The sequence below is a fragment of the Lethenteron reissneri genome, chromosome 8 (assembly GCF_015708825.2).
Source record: "Lethenteron reissneri isolate LAM-NWPU_2019-01 chromosome 8, ASM1570882v1, whole genome shotgun sequence".
NCBI lineage: Eukaryota > Metazoa > Chordata > Hyperoartia > Petromyzontiformes > Petromyzontidae > Lethenteron > Lethenteron reissneri.
In genome coordinates this window covers 6,530,192-6,547,320 of record NC_083786.1, presented here as the reverse complement: position 1 = coordinate 6,547,320, position 17,129 = coordinate 6,530,192, and the positions used below count along the sequence as shown (strand labels likewise).

At 56.8% G+C, this 17,129-nt stretch overlaps 1 protein-coding gene across 1 annotated transcript; it reads left to right on the top strand.

Moving 5' to 3' along the window:
• The first annotated feature begins 358 nt into the window (after nucleotides 1-358).
• On the top strand, nucleotides 359-16,166 carry PHF10 (PHD finger protein 10). Its single transcript, XM_061580965.1, has 12 exons — nucleotides 359-430; nucleotides 2,813-5,535; nucleotides 6,349-6,491; nucleotides 6,868-6,951; nucleotides 7,567-7,700; nucleotides 8,184-8,327; nucleotides 8,973-9,082; nucleotides 10,171-10,327; nucleotides 11,119-11,274; nucleotides 14,002-14,110; nucleotides 14,528-14,716; nucleotides 15,568-16,166. Exons 1-12 carry the CDS (start codon nucleotides 395-397, stop codon nucleotides 15,651-15,653), a joined length of 4,071 nt encoding a protein of 1,356 aa, XP_061436949.1. The 5' UTR covers nucleotides 359-394; the 3' UTR covers nucleotides 15,654-16,166.
• The last annotated feature ends 963 nt before the right edge of the window (nucleotides 16,167-17,129 follow it).

Sequence of the window (17,129 nt, the reverse complement as noted above, 5' to 3'; positions counted from 1 at the left end):
ATGGCACTTTGTAGGATGAACGTTGAGATGAATAAGGGGCACGGCGTGACCAATGAGGTCTTAATTGAGGTCTGAATTGGTCTGCAATGAGGTCGGGCACTGATAAGGGGTTGACATGTATGTGAACTTCCAGCTCCAATTTGCGTGTCAGATCGACGCAAAGTTGCCCATTGCATCGCGCAGAGTCATCGTTCGCGTCGTGCTGGAGACCATACCGACAAATACCTAAAGTTAACAACAAATACTTAAAGTTCCCGTCTGTTATTTGACCACACGCAACGCCAATATTTACATCCACGGATTTACGAAGCGCGTTTCTCGGGACGCGTTGTCCGCGCGAGGCTTCCGTGGATCACGTGGTCCCCGGTAAATTAGGAGGGGGGGGGGAGGGAAGATGGCGTCTGGCGGTGACACTCGGAGCGGAGACCCGGTGAGCGGCTCCCCCTGCCCCCTCGTCTCCCCCTGCCCCCTGCTGGCCCCTGCTGCCCCTGCCCCCTGCTCCCCCTGCCCCCTTGCTCCCCCTGCCCCCTGCTCCCCTTGCTCCCCCTGCCCCTTGCTCCCCCTGCCCCTTGTTCCCCCTGCCCCTTGCTCCCCCTGCCCCCTGCCCCTTGCTCCCCCTGCCCCTTGCTCCCCCTGCCCCTTGCTCCCCCTGCCCCTTGCTCCCCCTGCCCCCTGCTCCCCCTGCCCCTTGCTCCCCCTGCCCCCTTGCTCCCCCTGCCCCCTGCTCCCCCTGCCCCCTTGCTCCCCCTGCCCCTTGTTCCCCCTGCCCCCCTGCCCTCTGCTCCCCCTGCTCCCTGCCCCCTGCCCCTGCTCCCCCGTGCTGGCTGAATCTTCTACTGCTGCCCCTTTCTAGCCATGCTCTCTTTAGTCTCCTGGTCAGCTGCCTCTCGCTGCCCCTGTTCCTTACGCCCTCTGCTCCTCACGGCTCCTCTCGTCCTTTCTGGCTGCTTCTCCCTCCTCATCCTCTCATCCCGGCGTTCCCACCCCCTCCCCCCCCATTGCTAACCCCCCCCCCCATTGCTACCCCCCCATTGCTACCCCCCCCCCCCATTGCTACCCCCCCCCCCCCATTGCTACCCCCCCCCCCCCATTGCTACCCCCCCCCATTGCTACCCCCCCCATTGCTACCCCCCCCCATTGCTACCCCCTTCCCCCATTGCTACCCCCCCCATTGCTACCCCCCCCCCCATTGCTACCCCCCTTCCCCCATTGCTACCCCCCCCCCATTGCTACCCCCCCCATTGCTACCCCCTTCCCCCATTGCTACCCCCTTCCCCCATTGCTACCCCCCCCATTGCTACCCCCCCCCATTGCTACCCCCCCCCATTGCTACCCCCCTTCCCCATTGCTACCCCCCCCCCCATTGCTACCCCCCCCCCCATTGCTACCCCCCCCCCCCATTGCTACCCCCCCCCCCATTGCTACCCCCTTCCCCCATTGCTACCACCCCCCCATTGCTACCCCCCCCCATTGCTACCCCCTTCCCCCATTGCTACCCCCCCCCCCATTGCTACCCCCTTCCCCCATTGCTACCCCCCCCATTGCTACCCCCCATTGCTACCCCCCCCCCCATTGCTACCCCCCCCCCCATTGCTACCCCCCCCCATTGCTACCCCCTTCCCCCATTGCTACCCCCCCCATTGCTACCCCCTTCCCCCATTGCTACCCCCCCCATTGCTACCCCCCCCCCCCATTGCTACCCCCCCCCCCATTGCTACCCCCTTCCCCCATTGCTACCCCCCCCCCTCATTGCTACCCCCCCCCCCCATTGCTACCCGTCCCCTGCTGTTCCCCCACTCTCCAACTTCCCTCATAACAATTCTCCATACCCCCCCCGTTACCCCCCCCCCGTTACCCCCCCCCCCCCCCGTTACCCCCCCCCCGTTACCCCCCCCTCGTTACCCCCCCCCCGTTACCCCCCCCCGTTACCCCCCCTCCTCACTGTCCCCCCCCCCCCGCTGTTCTCCCACACCCCCCCCGTTACCCCCCCCGTTACCACCCCCCGTTACCCCCCCCCCCCGTTACCCCCCCCCCGTTACCCCCCCCCCCCGTTACCCCCCCCCCCCCCCGTTACCCCCCCCTCCTCACTGTCCCCCCCCCGCTGTTCCCCCACACCCCCCGCTCCCTCGCCCCCACACCGCCCACACCACGTTCCTCCTTCCATCTCCTCCAGTCGCCTTCGTTGCTCCCCACTCTGCCCGCATCTCCCCTTGCTGCGCTCCTCCACCGGGGTGGCAGCAGCAGCAGCAGGTGCTCTCTGATTGCTGCTCTGCTTGGGGCTTCTCGTCCACCGGGGTGGCAGCAGCAGCAGCTGTAACAGTACCACGCGTTAGTTGTTGTACTTGGTGCCGGCTCGTGTGCCCATTCACTGCCGGACGAGGGCCTCGGTGGCGTAATTAGACCATACTTCTTCTTGGTTCTTTCGGTAAAGTCACGTAGAATGGAAATAATGAGGACGGCTGCTTGCGTTGTGGCCGAAACGTCGTGAGAATTATTTTATTGTTTTATTTTGATTATTTTATTATTTCCATTCTACGTGACTTTACCGAAAGAACCAAGAAGATGAATCCCTGCAGTCACGAAAGCTTTAAATCGAATTAGACCATACTTCACCACGCTGGTTAATGCCAGTTGGCGACGGCGTGGAGCGTAGAAGTGGGAGCGTTGAGAAGCAGCAAACACAACAATGGACGTTCCTGCACTGCCCTCTGCTGCCCATCACAAACATAAACTGACGGGAAATTCCCTGACCGTTGTGAACGCGCGTTTGTGAGGCGCCGTGTGCGTTTTAACCGGGTGGTCTTCTGGACAGGCCGAGGAGGAGGACGGCTCTCGGAATACGGGGGTTGCCCCAGCACCACCACCAGCTACAACAGCTGCACCGCCTTCGGACAGTGGTGTAGCTGGGACTACACCACCACCTCCTCCTGTTCCACTGCCACCCGTCTGCCCTTTACCACCGGAATCTGAACCCCGGCAGATTGAGACCCAGGAAAGAGCGGCCCCCGATTCGGCAAAGCCACAGGCAGCAGTACCAGCAGCAGCAGCAGCAGCAAGGAATGTAGCACAAGCGGAAGCACGGGTGACCAGTGCGGCAGTGCCACAGACGGTGGCACTCGGAACGACAGCGGCAGAGACGGCAGAAGCAGCCGTGAAAGCAGTCCCAGCGGCGGCAGCGGTGCCAACGGTGGTGGTGGCGGAGGTATCTGACGAGGTGGTATTGCCAGCAATCAAGGCTGCAGCGTTAGCATCGGCAGCGCCGTCCGCAGTATCGTCCGCAGCATCGTCATCCGTGGCGCCGCCATCACCAGTGCCTGCAACTGCATCGACGTTGACAGGGGTGCCATCGACATGGACAGCGGCATTGACAGCAGCAGCAACATCGTCAACAGCAGCAGCAGCAACATCGTCAACAGCAGCAGCAGCAACATCGTCAACAGCAGCAGCAACTTCGTCGACAGCAGCAGCAACATCGTCAACAGCAGCAGCAGCAACATTGTCAACAGCAGCAGCAGCAACATCCTCAACAGCAGCAGCAACTTCGTCAACAGCAGCAGCAGCAACATCATCAACAGCAGCAGCAGCAGCAGCAACATCGTCGACAGCAACAGCATCGTCGACAGCAGCAGCAACATCGTCGACAGCAACATCATCATCATCCACAGCAGCAGCAACATCGCCAGCAGCAGCAACATCTTCAACAGCAGCATCGCCAGCGGAAACATCATTGACAGTAACATCATGGACAGAAACATCATTGGCAGCAGCGACATCGACAGCTTCATCAACAGATATCCTACATACAACGACAGCAGCAGCAGTTCCAGCATCATCATTGGCAGCAGCCCCATGCACATCGACAACAGCTTCAGCAGTATCATCAACAGCAGCCCCAGCTACAGTAGCATCATCAACAGCAGCCCCAGCTACAGCAGCTTCATCGATAGCATCATTGACAGTAGCGTCAATGGCAGCAGCACCATCCACGTTGACAGCGGCATCAACAGCAGCAGTAGCAGCATCATCAACAGCAGTATCCTCTACAGCAGCATCGCCGACATCGACAGACGCATCACCGACATCGACACAGCCAATGATAGCAACAGCAGCACGAATAACATCGACAACAGCACCTTTGGCAGCAGCGTCAGTGACTGAAAAGCGAGCATCGGGAAGCGGAGAGGCAGCATTGCGCACGGTGATAGTGGCGGTGGGGGCTGTTGTATCTAGAGACGAAGGGACCAAGAACGAGGGGACCTCTGCGGTCATAACACGGGGCGTGGGGGAGCACATGGCTAAAGTGACGAGCACGGGGGATGTGAGAGATGACGGGTCTGTGCCTCAGGACGTGGAGATGGAGGAGGTGAACGAGGTGGATCCACGCACGTCCATGACTAGTCAGGAGTCTGTGATTCAGAAAAGTGGAGCGTGCGTGTCTGAGAGCCAGGAGAGTGGAGGCCACGGGGCTGTGACACAGGAAGAAGAAATGGAGACGTCAGAGACACAGGAGGCTCGATCTCAAGTTGGCGGAGCATTGGAAATTGGTGCGGAGAAGACCACAGCACCGGAGGCTGGAGCTCAACAGGTTTTGACACCGGAGGATGGAGCACAGAAGGCCGACACGGAGGAGGCTGGAGCTCAGAAGGCCGACACCCAAGAGGCTGGAGCTAAGAATGCCGACATGCAGGAGGTTGGAGCTAAGAAGGCCGACATGCAGGAGGTTGGAGCTAAGAAGGCCGACATGCAGGAGGTTGGAGCTAAGAAGGCCGACACGCAGGAGGCTGGAGCTAAGAAGGCCGACACGCAAGAGGTTGGATCACAGAAGGCCGACACGCAAGAGGCTGGAGCTAAGAAGGCCGACACGCAGGAGGCTGGAGCACTGAAGGCCGACACGCAAGAGGTTGGATCACAGAAGGCCAACACGCAAGAGGCTGGAGCTAAGAAGGCCGACATGCAGGAGGTTGGAGCACAGAAGGCCGACACGCATGAGGCTGGAGCACAGAAGGCCGACACGCAAGAGGCTGGAGCACAGAAGGCCGACACGCAGGAGGTTGGAGCACAGAAGGCCGACACGCAGGAGGCTGGAGCTAAGAAGGCCGACATGCAGGAGGTTGGAGCACAGAAGGCCGACATGCAGAAGGCTGGAGCACAGAAGGCCGACATGCAGGAGGTTGGATCACAGAAGGCCGACACGCAGGAGGTTGGAGCACAGAAGGCCGACACGCAGGAGGTTGGAGCACAGAAGGCCGACATGCAGGAGGTTGGATCACAGAAGGCCGACATGCAGGAGGTTGGATCACAGAAGGCCGATACGCAGGAGGTTGGAGCTCAGGAGGCCGACACGCAGGAGACTGGAGCCCAGAAGGCCGACACCCAAGAGGCTGGAGCTCAGAAGGCCGACACGCAAGAGGCTGGAGCTAAGAAGGCCGACACGCAAGAGGCTGGAGCTCAAGAGACTGGGACCCGTCCGACCAAACGGCGGCGGTTGGGGTCAGGTGACAGCTCTCGGAGCAGCGACACCATCCAGGACGTCAGGTGAGAGCTCACCGGTGGCGTTCAATTAATCCGTCATTGCACATTTACAACAAAAGTCCAGTCCTGCGTGTGTTTTCGTGTCCGTTGATACGCACCGTGTGGTAGCTTGCCGACTGCCGATCAATAAAATTGGAACGCGCCGTGCGTTTTGAACATTCGCTTGCGGTTGATGTTACATTTTTACAAAAATGCAACCAGGTTCCATTGTCAATCCCATCACGTGTGGAATCATTTGATTACGGCAACTATTATCGAAAAATCAATAATAGATGTATAACCCGTTTGTTTTTTTGCATTGAACAGGATCCCATGGTTGAGATGGAATGTTCTTGCTCGTAACACTTGGTAACCCAGCAGCAGCCTGACTGCTGATGAGACCCAGGTCAAAACCGGTCCACAGTTTGCTCGCATAAACAAATGCTGTTGCTGGATAATTATGGTGTGGAAAGTCGATAGGCGGATGGACATAACATTTTCTAGTTAAATGTTAAGATACAGGACGGAGTTCTGCTTGGACCATATTTTCTTCCAGGTACGGCTTAGAGCATTGCACAGTTCTGTAAGTTGTTAAATCTACCGTATTCTCTAAAAAACTGGTTGTCATCAGATGACATTTTAAAAATGTAATCCTCATCAAGCCCCATGGTGTAAACAAGTGCACTCTCCTCTCTATCCAATCCGTCTCTCTACTACCGGCCTCTCTGTTTATGTGCTATGAAGAAGGGCCATATGAAAGATGTTTCTTTTTAAGGCAACACACAGTATTATTGGCAAATGCGTTGAGGTTTTTTTTCCATGTAATCCGCTCCGTAGCTCGGTGTGCAGTGGAGCATTCTTCCTGGCCGAGATGCTCGTGGAGTACAAGTGGCCTTCGGACGACGGGGGCGAGTACTACATGCTCCAAGAGCAGATCAGCGAGTATCTGGGGGTCACCTCCTTCAAGCGCAAATACCCAGGTGTGCCAGCAATTACTCTGACCCAACCCCCCACCTCACTGGTAGTTGTAAAAAATCCTCAAGAAATCACCATCATTTGGGCGGCAGGGTGGTGCTGTTGTGGTTACACCTGTGCCTCACAGCAAGAAACACCTTGGCTCAATTCCTGACTCGGATGCATTTCTCTGTGTAGTTTGTATGTTGCCCCCCCTATTCTGCACGAGTCTCCTCAGGGTTCTCCGATTGGCCAGCCATGCTGGCCTTCATAGGTGTTTGCTCACAGCACTTGTATGTATGTATGTTGAACATCTTTGGGACTGTACGTAGCCAACCATGCTAATGGTACAGTCTGTTGAAGGCAATACTGGGGATGTTTGTCTTTGTGTGTGACGCCCAGACCTGGAGCGACACGACCTGTCGCACAAGGAGAAGCTCCACCTGCGCGAGCTCAACGTCATCACGGAGACGCAGTGCACGCTGGGTAAGCGGGGCCCACCTTTTGCCCCCGCGCTGTGCGAATTTGCACTCGTTGACTGCGCTAGGTCGCATCGAGAGGTCAACAAACGGGCCGGGTCGTTAACCTCGGAACAGAGAAACACGGGAGAGAGGAGAGAGAGAGGACAGTACCGTGGCACAGCGTGGAACGAAGCAAACGGGCCCAGCACCAACAATGACTCCCTGGGGTAGTCGAGCAGCACCAATGAGCCCCCCCAGGGCATCCTCAAATGGCAGGGCCTCTTCACCAACATCGGCGTTTGTATGGTGGGCCGTCACGTAGTCCGGCGGTAGCGCATTTTACTATTTTTCCGCGGTTCGAGCTCCGCAGCCAACCTGGTTTATGCTGCCGGGTGCATTAACGATAAAATACTGCTTCCTTAAAGATCTCGAAACGTTATTCCAAATGGAGCAGGCCGTGGTGTGCCGGCGGCATGGTCATCCCAACTTTGCCCCGTACTGGCAGACGGATGCTCACTTGCAGGCTGGCGGCGGGTTCGTCTTGTGCCTTCACAGGGCTCCCAGGAGATGTTACTGCACAGGAGGCGCGGTGTAATTATTAAAATGATGCCGATGGGTTTTGTGCGCTCACGCGTGTTAGGGCTGACGGCACTGCGCAGCGACGAGGTCATCGACCTACTGATGAAGGAGTACCCCACCAAGTACGCCGAGTACGTGACCGTGCTACAGGACCGCGAGCGGCAGAGGATCACCGACCGCTACAAGGAGTACTCGGTGAGTGCTTGGCTGAAGTTTTAATGAAAAATAAATATGTTTAGTGTTGATCATGAATAAACAAATTATGTGTGCTTGCTTTAAAATACTGATGTATCGGTGGGTGAGTGGGTGGATGGGTGGGTGAGTGAACAAGTGAGTAAGTGGATGAGCAAGTGCTTGTACAAGTGGGTGAGTAAACTTGATTTGAAGCTTTCGTGACTGCAGGAATTACTCTTTGTACAAGTCACGTAGAAAGAAAATAAATTAAATAATAGAATACAACGTTTTGATTGCAACACAAGCAACCGTCATCAGGTAGAACGTAACTTTTCCGAAATAACCAAAGAGTAAGTGGGTGAGTGTATGAGTGAAGGGGAGGGTGATTGAGTGAGTGCATAAATTTGTGAGTAGCAAATGAACACACGAGTGAATACATGAGTATGAACGAGTGAACACCTGAGTGTATTTGTGTGAGTGAGTGAATGTTTTTGCTGACCACAGCAACAGCAGAGCAACCAGAAGGTGGAGCCGGGCAAGGCTCCCGAATACATGAAGAAAGCCGTGCGCAAGGCGGCCGAGTACAACCTCAACCTGAACCGCGAGCGCCTGGAGGAGCGGCGCGCCTACTTCGACCTGCAGACGCACGTGGGGACACGCGGACGCACCGGGGGGACGCACGCAGACACACGGAGACGCACAGACGCGTGGACATAGGGCTTTCGCACAGACGCTATGACACGCTCGCTCATGGACAGAGATGCCCATGAACACACGGACGCGCGAACTCATGGATGCACTTGCACGTCCAAAGCTGTGGATACGCGGTGATGTGGACATATTGGCACGTGGTTGACACACGGGCACACGGGTACATTTACAGACATGTACACACAGCCAGGTGGACACACAGGCACTTGGACATGCACACACACACGGGGGCACACTTACACATTGACAGACATTGGCACACGGGCAAACGGATATATACTGGAATTTGAGTACAAATGCTAAGATCCCCCATATAGCCTTAAGTGCTGTTAGCGAGACACACGGACAAATATGTGTGGTCAGGTACATACAAACACAAACACACGAGCAGACAGACTTGCGAGCACAATACTACAAACACACAGACTACAATTACACATGGGCATACTCACACAGGGACACACGGATCTTCTGCTGTCCCATGTCAATACAGACCACACAGGCACATGGACGGGCAGTTGCACATGGACACTTGGACACAGAGTCACGCCTGTCTCTGTCTCCCCCTGTGGCATCCAACAGACAATCCAGTTCCCGTATGGCAAGTACAAGGCCATCGCGCCCGACAAGACCAAGGTCGGGTCCTACCCTGTCGCCCTCATTCCGGGCCAGTTCCAGGAGTACTACAAGAGGTGAGCGTGGACCACATGTACGTCGCTGTCGTGCAAGCGGTCGGGGTTGTGTGTGCGTGTGCGTTTGCATAAATATGGTGGAGAGCGGTGGGGCACTGGTTAGCTCACTGCGGCGCTACGAACCCAGCGACCCGAGTTCGATTCCCCGCTCATGGCCAGTAAAAGTGGAGAATATTTTAACGGGTCTAGGACCTCCCGCTTAAACAAGTATCTCGTGTGGTATGTAAAGGAAAGAACTTCGAAAGACAAAGGCACCTAAGCGTAGTGTTGGCCACACCACCCTCCTTGCATTGTGCTGGCTCTCATGGGTGCTTGCAAATAGTACTTTCCCCAAAAGTATCTTAAAGGCTATATGGGGGGGGGGTCTTTGTCTTTATATGTGTGTATGCGGAGCGGTGGCATGGTGGCCAGTGCTTTGAGCAACTGTTGCAAAGCTCGGACAACGGTGTTGGAGACTTGAAAGCGTTCAGAAGTGCCTCACGCTGTCTTATCCTCGCCCCCCTCGGTGTGCCGTGCTATTGGTGTGTCGTGCTATTGGTGTGCCGTGCTATTGGTGTGCCGTGCTATTGGTGTGCCGTGCTATTGGTGTGCCGTGCTGGCACTAATAGGCGCTCACAAACAGCATTTGCCCCGGCGTTGCACGCGGCTAAGCGGGGGGGGGGGTGACTGTTGTCATCATTGTCGTCACTGCCGTTGTTGTGGTTGTGCGTGGGCACAGGTACTAAGCGGGGGGGATGACTGTTGTCATCATTGTTGTCACTGCCGTTGTTGTTGTTGTGCGTGGGCACAGGTACTAAGCGGGGGGGATGACTGTTGTCATCATTGTTGTCACTGCCGTTGTTGTGGTTGTGCGTGGGCACAGGTACTAAGCGGGGGGGATGACTGTTGTCATCATTGTCGTCACTGCCGTTGTTGTTGTTGCGCGTGGGCACAGGTACTAAGCGGGGGGGGGGGGGAGATGACTGTTGTCATCATTGTCGTCACTGCCGTTGTTGTTGGTGCGCGTGGGCACAGGTACTAAGCGGGGGGATGACTGTTGTCATCATTGTCGTCACTGCCGTCGTTGTTGTTGTTGTGCGTGGGCACAGGTACTCGGCGAGCGAGCTGCGCTACCTCCCGGTGAACACGGCGCTCTACGCGCCGCCGCTCGACCCCGAGCTGCCGGCGCCCGACAGCGACGGCGCCGACTCGGACGATGACGGAGACGGAGACACGCAGGGGCGACGCGGGGACGACTCGACCTCCGTAACGACCAGCACCCCGGCACCGCATCGCTATGCGCACCGTCACACGTGCACCCTCGCACGTGCACCGTCACACGTGCACCGTCACACACTGGCATGACCGACAAGCGCGCACTGTCACAATGCTGCGTGCCTCCCAATCGTCACCAGTGACATAATGGCCATACTTTCTCACATCATCAACATTATCGGCATCACTATTTCTCACATCATCATCATTGATCACATCGGCATCATCATCATCACCATCAATTGCATCGTCAGTGTCATTGTCCATCATCAGCATTAATCTTGAAGTGAATGGTGAACCCAGCTCCCCAGGACACTGGCCCACAACCATTGCGTTGGTCGGAGCACTAACCTCCCCACAATGCAGTGAAACGTCACAATTTGGGGTTGCACAAACCACTCGCATAGAACACACGAATTGGATCCCATCGCTTCTTAAACGCATCACCGGACCCACGTGTCGCGACGCTCTGAGTGACAACAAATACGTCGTGGACTAAATACCCTTTTATTACAAATATCTGATTGCAGTCGGCGTTGTATGTATGTTGAACCTTCGCACCATACGTAGACAACCGTGCTAATCACAGGTGCCGATGAATCTTGCCACGCCTGGTTCAGAGGTAAATAGCCCCACCTGCCGTTGTGTGCGGCCGTGCGAACTGCGACGTCCGCCTGTGATCTGCATAGCGAGCCGTGGCGTTGGTCCCGAGCCGTGGGGCGTGTGTCGGGAAGTTTGATCGTTCGTCGCCGTCCCCGCATCTCATTCCCTCCCGACCCTAGGACAGCGGCACGAGCAGCAGCTCGGATGGCGAGAGCCCCAGCGACGCTGCCGAGGAGCCGGCGCCCCCCCCGCGCCCCGGGCCCGGCCGTCCCCCCAAGGACCCGGCGGCGGCAGCGGCGCGCCTGGCGCAGCACAAGGCGGTGCCCGGGTACAAGGTAGCGGAGAAGGCGGCGGCCAGCAGCGCACAGCCGCACGCGGCGCACGCACCGCAGCACACAGAGCCAGGCGCCACCACCGCAACCACCACCGCAACCGCCACCGCAACCACCACCGCCGCCGCAACCTCCACGGCAACCACCGCGCCGTTCCCGCTCGCGCCGCCCACCGCCCCCCTCCCCGGGCCGCCCCCCAAGCCACTTCGGGCCGCTCTGACGCCGGCCAAACCGCCCCCGGTTCTAGCGCCACCCTGCACGTGCAAGCACGGACTGGCGCTCGCCGGCCCGGCCCCTGCCCCCCCTCCCCCGGCGTTGCCCGTGCCGGCGCATGCGGTGGAGGTTGCGGCTCACGCCTCGCCCAGGCCGCCGGCGCCGGTGCAAGCTGTCGCGCCGGTCATCGTCCCGGCGATGACCGTTCCCACGGCAGCTCCGGTGCAGGCTTGCATGCCGAATGCCGGCGCCCGTCCCTAGTGCCGCTGCTGCCCTCTTCTCCCTTCTACCCCTCGCTGGGAAACGTAAATAACAAACGGCTCTTGCCTTGTAGCTATACGCACCAAAGCCGCGGTGTCCCAGGCTGTCAGAGCTGCAGGTCTTGAGGCTTCGTTGATGACAACACAGCCTGTACAGTCGTGGTCGGGTGCAGCGTTTGAATGACATCACTACCGGTCCTGCTCGTTCCCGGTCGCGACGAGTGGGCTTTGGCCACTTCCTCTCAGCTTCAGCGTCACACTCCACAGGAGGCGAATTACTCTGTTCATGTCGAACTTTTACAGTTTGAACTATATTCGTGTCACGTTTCTGATCTGTTTCCTTTTTAGAACCTCGATAAAATTCGATATCAGTCACTCGCCCATTTGGTCACGATTGACCGCAGTAGACGTCACTGTCGCAACATCAAGAGCTACGCTGTCATTTTGCTGAAACTTCCAAGACATCATTAAAGAAGCTTCAAAACTTTCTTGGAACAGCCCAGGACACAGAATAGTGTAGCCACAAGATGAGAGCCGTTTGTTTGACGTGCATCTAAACTTAATTTCCATATGCACCTTTCCAATTGCCGTGGTGGTGTCCAGACGCTGCCCCGATGAGTGGGGGTTTACGTGCCCTACCTCCCACGTAGGTCCACAGATCTCACGGAGCTCTCGAGCCATTGTAGTTCACAAAGTTCACATGGCCCACGGAACCCGCGTGGCCCCTGTGGCAGAGATCTCCGTCTCATAGAGACCCAAGTGCACAGCCGCACACAGTGCAACACAGAACCGAGCTGATGACAGCCGGACACGTTTTTATGTGTGTTCAGAACACGAACCGTATAACGATCACTGCTATACCCTCCCTGTACATAGATGTGCATGTATGTATATGTTCTTACTGTTACTAACATAACTGTTGGATGTCATCAGTAACGCAAACGCAGGCACTTTTAAAGAAAATAAGATAATTCCCATGCGCCTCTGTCGTTGAGTCCATCCTCTTCCCAACGTTAGGTCCTCCTCCTGCACTCCCAGCCCTTGCCGACTCCAACCTGAACTCCTAATCTCCTGACCCCCTGAACCTAACCCTTGACCCAAATCCCTAACCTGCGCGCGCACACGGAGGCAAAGACCGCTCGACACTGGGGACTCCTCGGCTGTGCGATCGCTCTCACTGGGGGCCTAAGCCTTCCCGGGATGCTTGAACCGCACGTTGATCTCTCCCTTGGATGCACTTTCTTTTCGTAGCGCTGGAAAAGCACGAGTAAACAGCTTGAGCTTTTTTATTATTATTATCGTGAGCATGAAGTAGAGTTATTTATTTTGTTTACAAGCGATCGTTGACGTGTTCTGGAATTCCGAGTCGTGGTCTGTGTACGCGTTGACGGAAGCACTTTGTTGAGTAGTGGTAGCCGCTCCGGAGGATTTTATCGTAATTTCCACTTTTTTTTACGTTTCTGCACTTTGGTAGCGTAGTCCCCGGCATCGTTTGCTGTCTTTTTAAAAGAATAACCACTGTCGTTTACTGTCTTAACGGAATTGCGGTAGAGAGTAAACATTTTTTATACGCTCCCTTCTCCTTTTGTCGGCTTTTGCTGTGTACTGGGCCTGCGACCGGTTCCCGGCTGTGCTGTGCTGTCCTGTTTCCTTGGAGAATTAAAACGTTCTCATGCTCAGCCCCAGTCTCTGTCTGCTCTCTTCTCCGAGCGGCGGCGTTCCGGGCGCGTCGCTCCTCGCTCGCAACCTCCCCTCGCCCCCCCTCCTCCCCCAACGCCAGCCGAGCCCCACGCTATAATAATAACAATACCCTTTGCTTACCCATTTACCCAGTAAAGCCTCGTCGAGTCTTGAGTCTCCCTTTTCCGGAGAGTCCGACCACGTGGGGATGTTTGGCCGATCTCGTCAGCCTCTGCCAGGCTCAACTCTTGGCCTCGTTAATGCTCACCTTTGCGAGGTTTCGTTTCAGCGGTGGCCGCTGGCGCTGTTGACGCGCGCGCTCACCCAAGCCACGGCGCCGCCGTGCCTCCGATGGGTGACCGTGGAGGCGCTGCGGCCGTCGTGCAGCGTCAAACCGCGCCTCCGCCGCGTTCTCTCCGCTCATCCCGGCCGCAAACGACGGCACGGCCCGGCTGGAAGAAGTGGCGGCGTTGCTGATTGTGCCGCCGGTTACATGAGCTGTAACGTGCGTGCGCCACCCCGTCACGGGCAATAACGAGCGACTGCCCCCCCCCCCCCCCTTGCGTGCCGCCCGTAGCCCAAAGTGGTGTACAACGCCCTGTGCGGCATCTGCCTGAAGGGGCGCGAGAACAACCGCAAAGGCAAGGCCGAGTCGCTGGTGCATTGCTCGCAGTGTGACAACAGCGGTGAGTGTCGATGCACAATGTGTACACCGCATGCGCCTTTTGTGCGGTAGATCTCGAGGCGCCCTGCCCCAGGGGACTTCCCGGTGGCGGCTGTCCCTGCGAGGTACAGATGGAATGCAGCACCAGCCAAGCCAGTACGGGGGGGGGGGGGGGGGGGCGGCGGCGTGGGCGGTGTTGCTATGTGGTTTCCTAATTCAAGTAATTTGCAAGGGATGTATAACCTGGACATGCACTATAGCTTCTGCTGGCATCTTCAGGAGTTGAATATTCCTGAGGATGCCCTCGGTAAGCAGCGCGGCGCGTGGCGAAAGCTGGAGACGAACAACGCTCAACACGCAGCCTGATGTGTAGAACCTCGCTCGGACGGCCCAGTTCGGTGAGATGACTGCACTTTTTGAACGGCCGCGTTGCGCACAGGTCACCCTTCGTGCCTGGACATGAGCAACGAGCTGGTGGCCGTCATCAAGACGTACCCGTGGCAGTGCATGGAGTGCAAGACGTGCGTGGTGTGCGGGCAGCCGCACCACGAGGAGCAGCTCATGTTCTGCGACAAGTGCGACCGCGGGTACCACACCTTCTGCGTGGGGCTCGACCACATCCCCGTGGGTGAGTGGCGTCCGCCACGTCACGCGCACGCACGTGCGCACGTGCGCATGTACACACGCACGCGGATGCAGGTCCCCCCTGCGCAGGCTGTCTGTAACAAGCACAGTTAGTGAGCGCCCGCACGAAGGCCAGCGCTCCGACGCGTGGGGCTAATTCGGGAGTGGGATTGCCCCGGTAAATCTGCCATGCAACCCGTCGCAAAGGGAGAACGCAGCATGCAGGCTGGAAACATTTGTTAAAACTCAAGACTATTAAACTATTCATTTTATTTAAGCCTTTTTATTTTACCGGATAAGGCCTGCTTGAGCTATATAGCTCTTTTTCAGAAGCGACCTTGCTAACGCATGATAGTCAACGAAGTGGCTTTTTCGTGTTGACATTTATAGCAGCCAAATACTCTGAACGACACGCCAAAAAGTGCTGCTTAGAATCGGCAGGAAGGCACTGCACCGCTGCCATCCATATGCCTTGAGTGGACGAGGCTGAGCGTGCTGTACATGCAATGCGGTGGTCACAGGACATGCACGCAGGCATGATGGGAGCTGTGCCTTGCTGCCGTTTGTGAGCAGCACAACGTATCGTTATTGATGCCCGTTGAGGAGAGCATGGCGTATTGTCGTGTGTGCTGCCACCGCATGCTGTGGAGTTCGTCAAGACACTGCATCGGGAGTGGAAATCCCGCGTTCACTCACAGCTAGTTGCACATCGCTTAAAGGTTGTTGTGTGCGACACTTTGGGTGAGAACCTGTGAACAAAAGTCACCACTTTGGATGTGTTTTTTATTCTCACCTTCGCCTGAGTCTAATCCACCTTCACCATCACCCTTGGCCTCCCTCACCCGCCGTGGTCAGGTCGCTGGAACTGCGCGACGTGCGAGGCGAACCCCGTCAACCCCAAGAAGACGGCAAAGCGTGGCAAGAACGGCAAGGACAGCTGAGTGGCGCGGCAGAAGAGATGGAGAGATCCGCCGTTCCCCTCCCCTCCTCGCTCCCCTCGACTACCCCTCCCCATCCCGCCCACTGCATCCTCCTCCTCCTCGTGCCCGGCAATGCCGCCCCGGGAGACGTAATCAGGTGGTGATGTGCGTAACCTCAGGGAGCCGAGCGGTGAACCGCGAGACTTTGGGGCAACTCTTCTGTGAACCGTCGCTCGTGTCGGTCGCACCGATCCTTAGAAATCGAGGTTGTGGCCCCGAACTTTCTCCGGTTCCGTTAGTGCCAGCACCACGACCGCCGCCGCCGCCACTACCACCCACACCCCTCCCCCGGATGCTGGCGATGACGAGGGTGTGCCGAGCGATCCTCCTTGTGTACAGGTCGCGAGCTGCCGGGTAACGTGGCTCTGGCGTTTGTGACTTTTGTACCAAAAATGAGCCGATGGTGCTACGGACGTCTTGAATTCAGGGATCCCGATCTCCTGTTTTGGTTTTCTAATAAAGGTTTGAACCCAAGTTTTGGATTTTTTTTTCTCACTTAATCTGTTCTTGTTTTGTCTTTCTCTTTAGATTAATTTTATCCCCAATAACATATCATTTTCTTAATTTTCGTTGCTGTTAACTAGCGTGGATAGAGATTGTATTCGTCCAAAACTAAAAATATAGTTCGATATAAAAACAAAAATACGTGGCCAATATTCTACCAACTATAATGGTTAGTACAGTATATTGAAAATATACTTTCATGAAAAAGTAATGCGATGTACTTTTGAGCATTCACACGTCCAAAAATGGTACTTCACTCACCTCTCAGGGCAGTAGATAGAAGTGGGCGAGTGTGGAGAGCGACCGGTGCTGGAGGGGAACGTGAGAGTTGTTGGGGGAGCCACAGAGATGACTGAGTGTGGTGGTGGATGTGTGCCTGTGGTTGTTGGGCTACCAGACAGTCTGGGAATCGGCATCTGTGTTTGGGTGGCAGGAATTTATTTGTACCGACATCTGGTGTAATTGTGTTGAACGTGATCACGGGATACCGATATGACTGGGTTTGGTCAGTGCAAGAGGTGGCAACCTGGTGTGGGAGTGTGGCGAGTGGTGATGGAAGGGCGTGTGGAAAGGGTAAGCGTGAGTCGGGGGGGGGGGGCAGGATATGGGGGAGTCACAGGATAGCGAGCGGTTGCTGGTGGAGGGGAGTGGGGAGACGAGCTTGCAGGGAGTGGGTGTTGGCGCGGAGCAGGACGGGGGTGATGCATGAATTCAGAGACGCGAGGCGAGGGCGCGTAGGCGATGATTTATTCACCCCGAGCCCCGCCACCCCAGACGCTGCGACGCTCCTCTCTGCCAGCCGCGATTTACGATTCAGAGTCCTTTTCGCTCTCGGCCCTGATGAAGGTCACGGCTGCCAAACCCCCCCCCCCAGCCGCATCCCTCCTCCGCCTCCCCCTTCAGTCTGACCAGGCTCCCTGCACCCATGAAGGG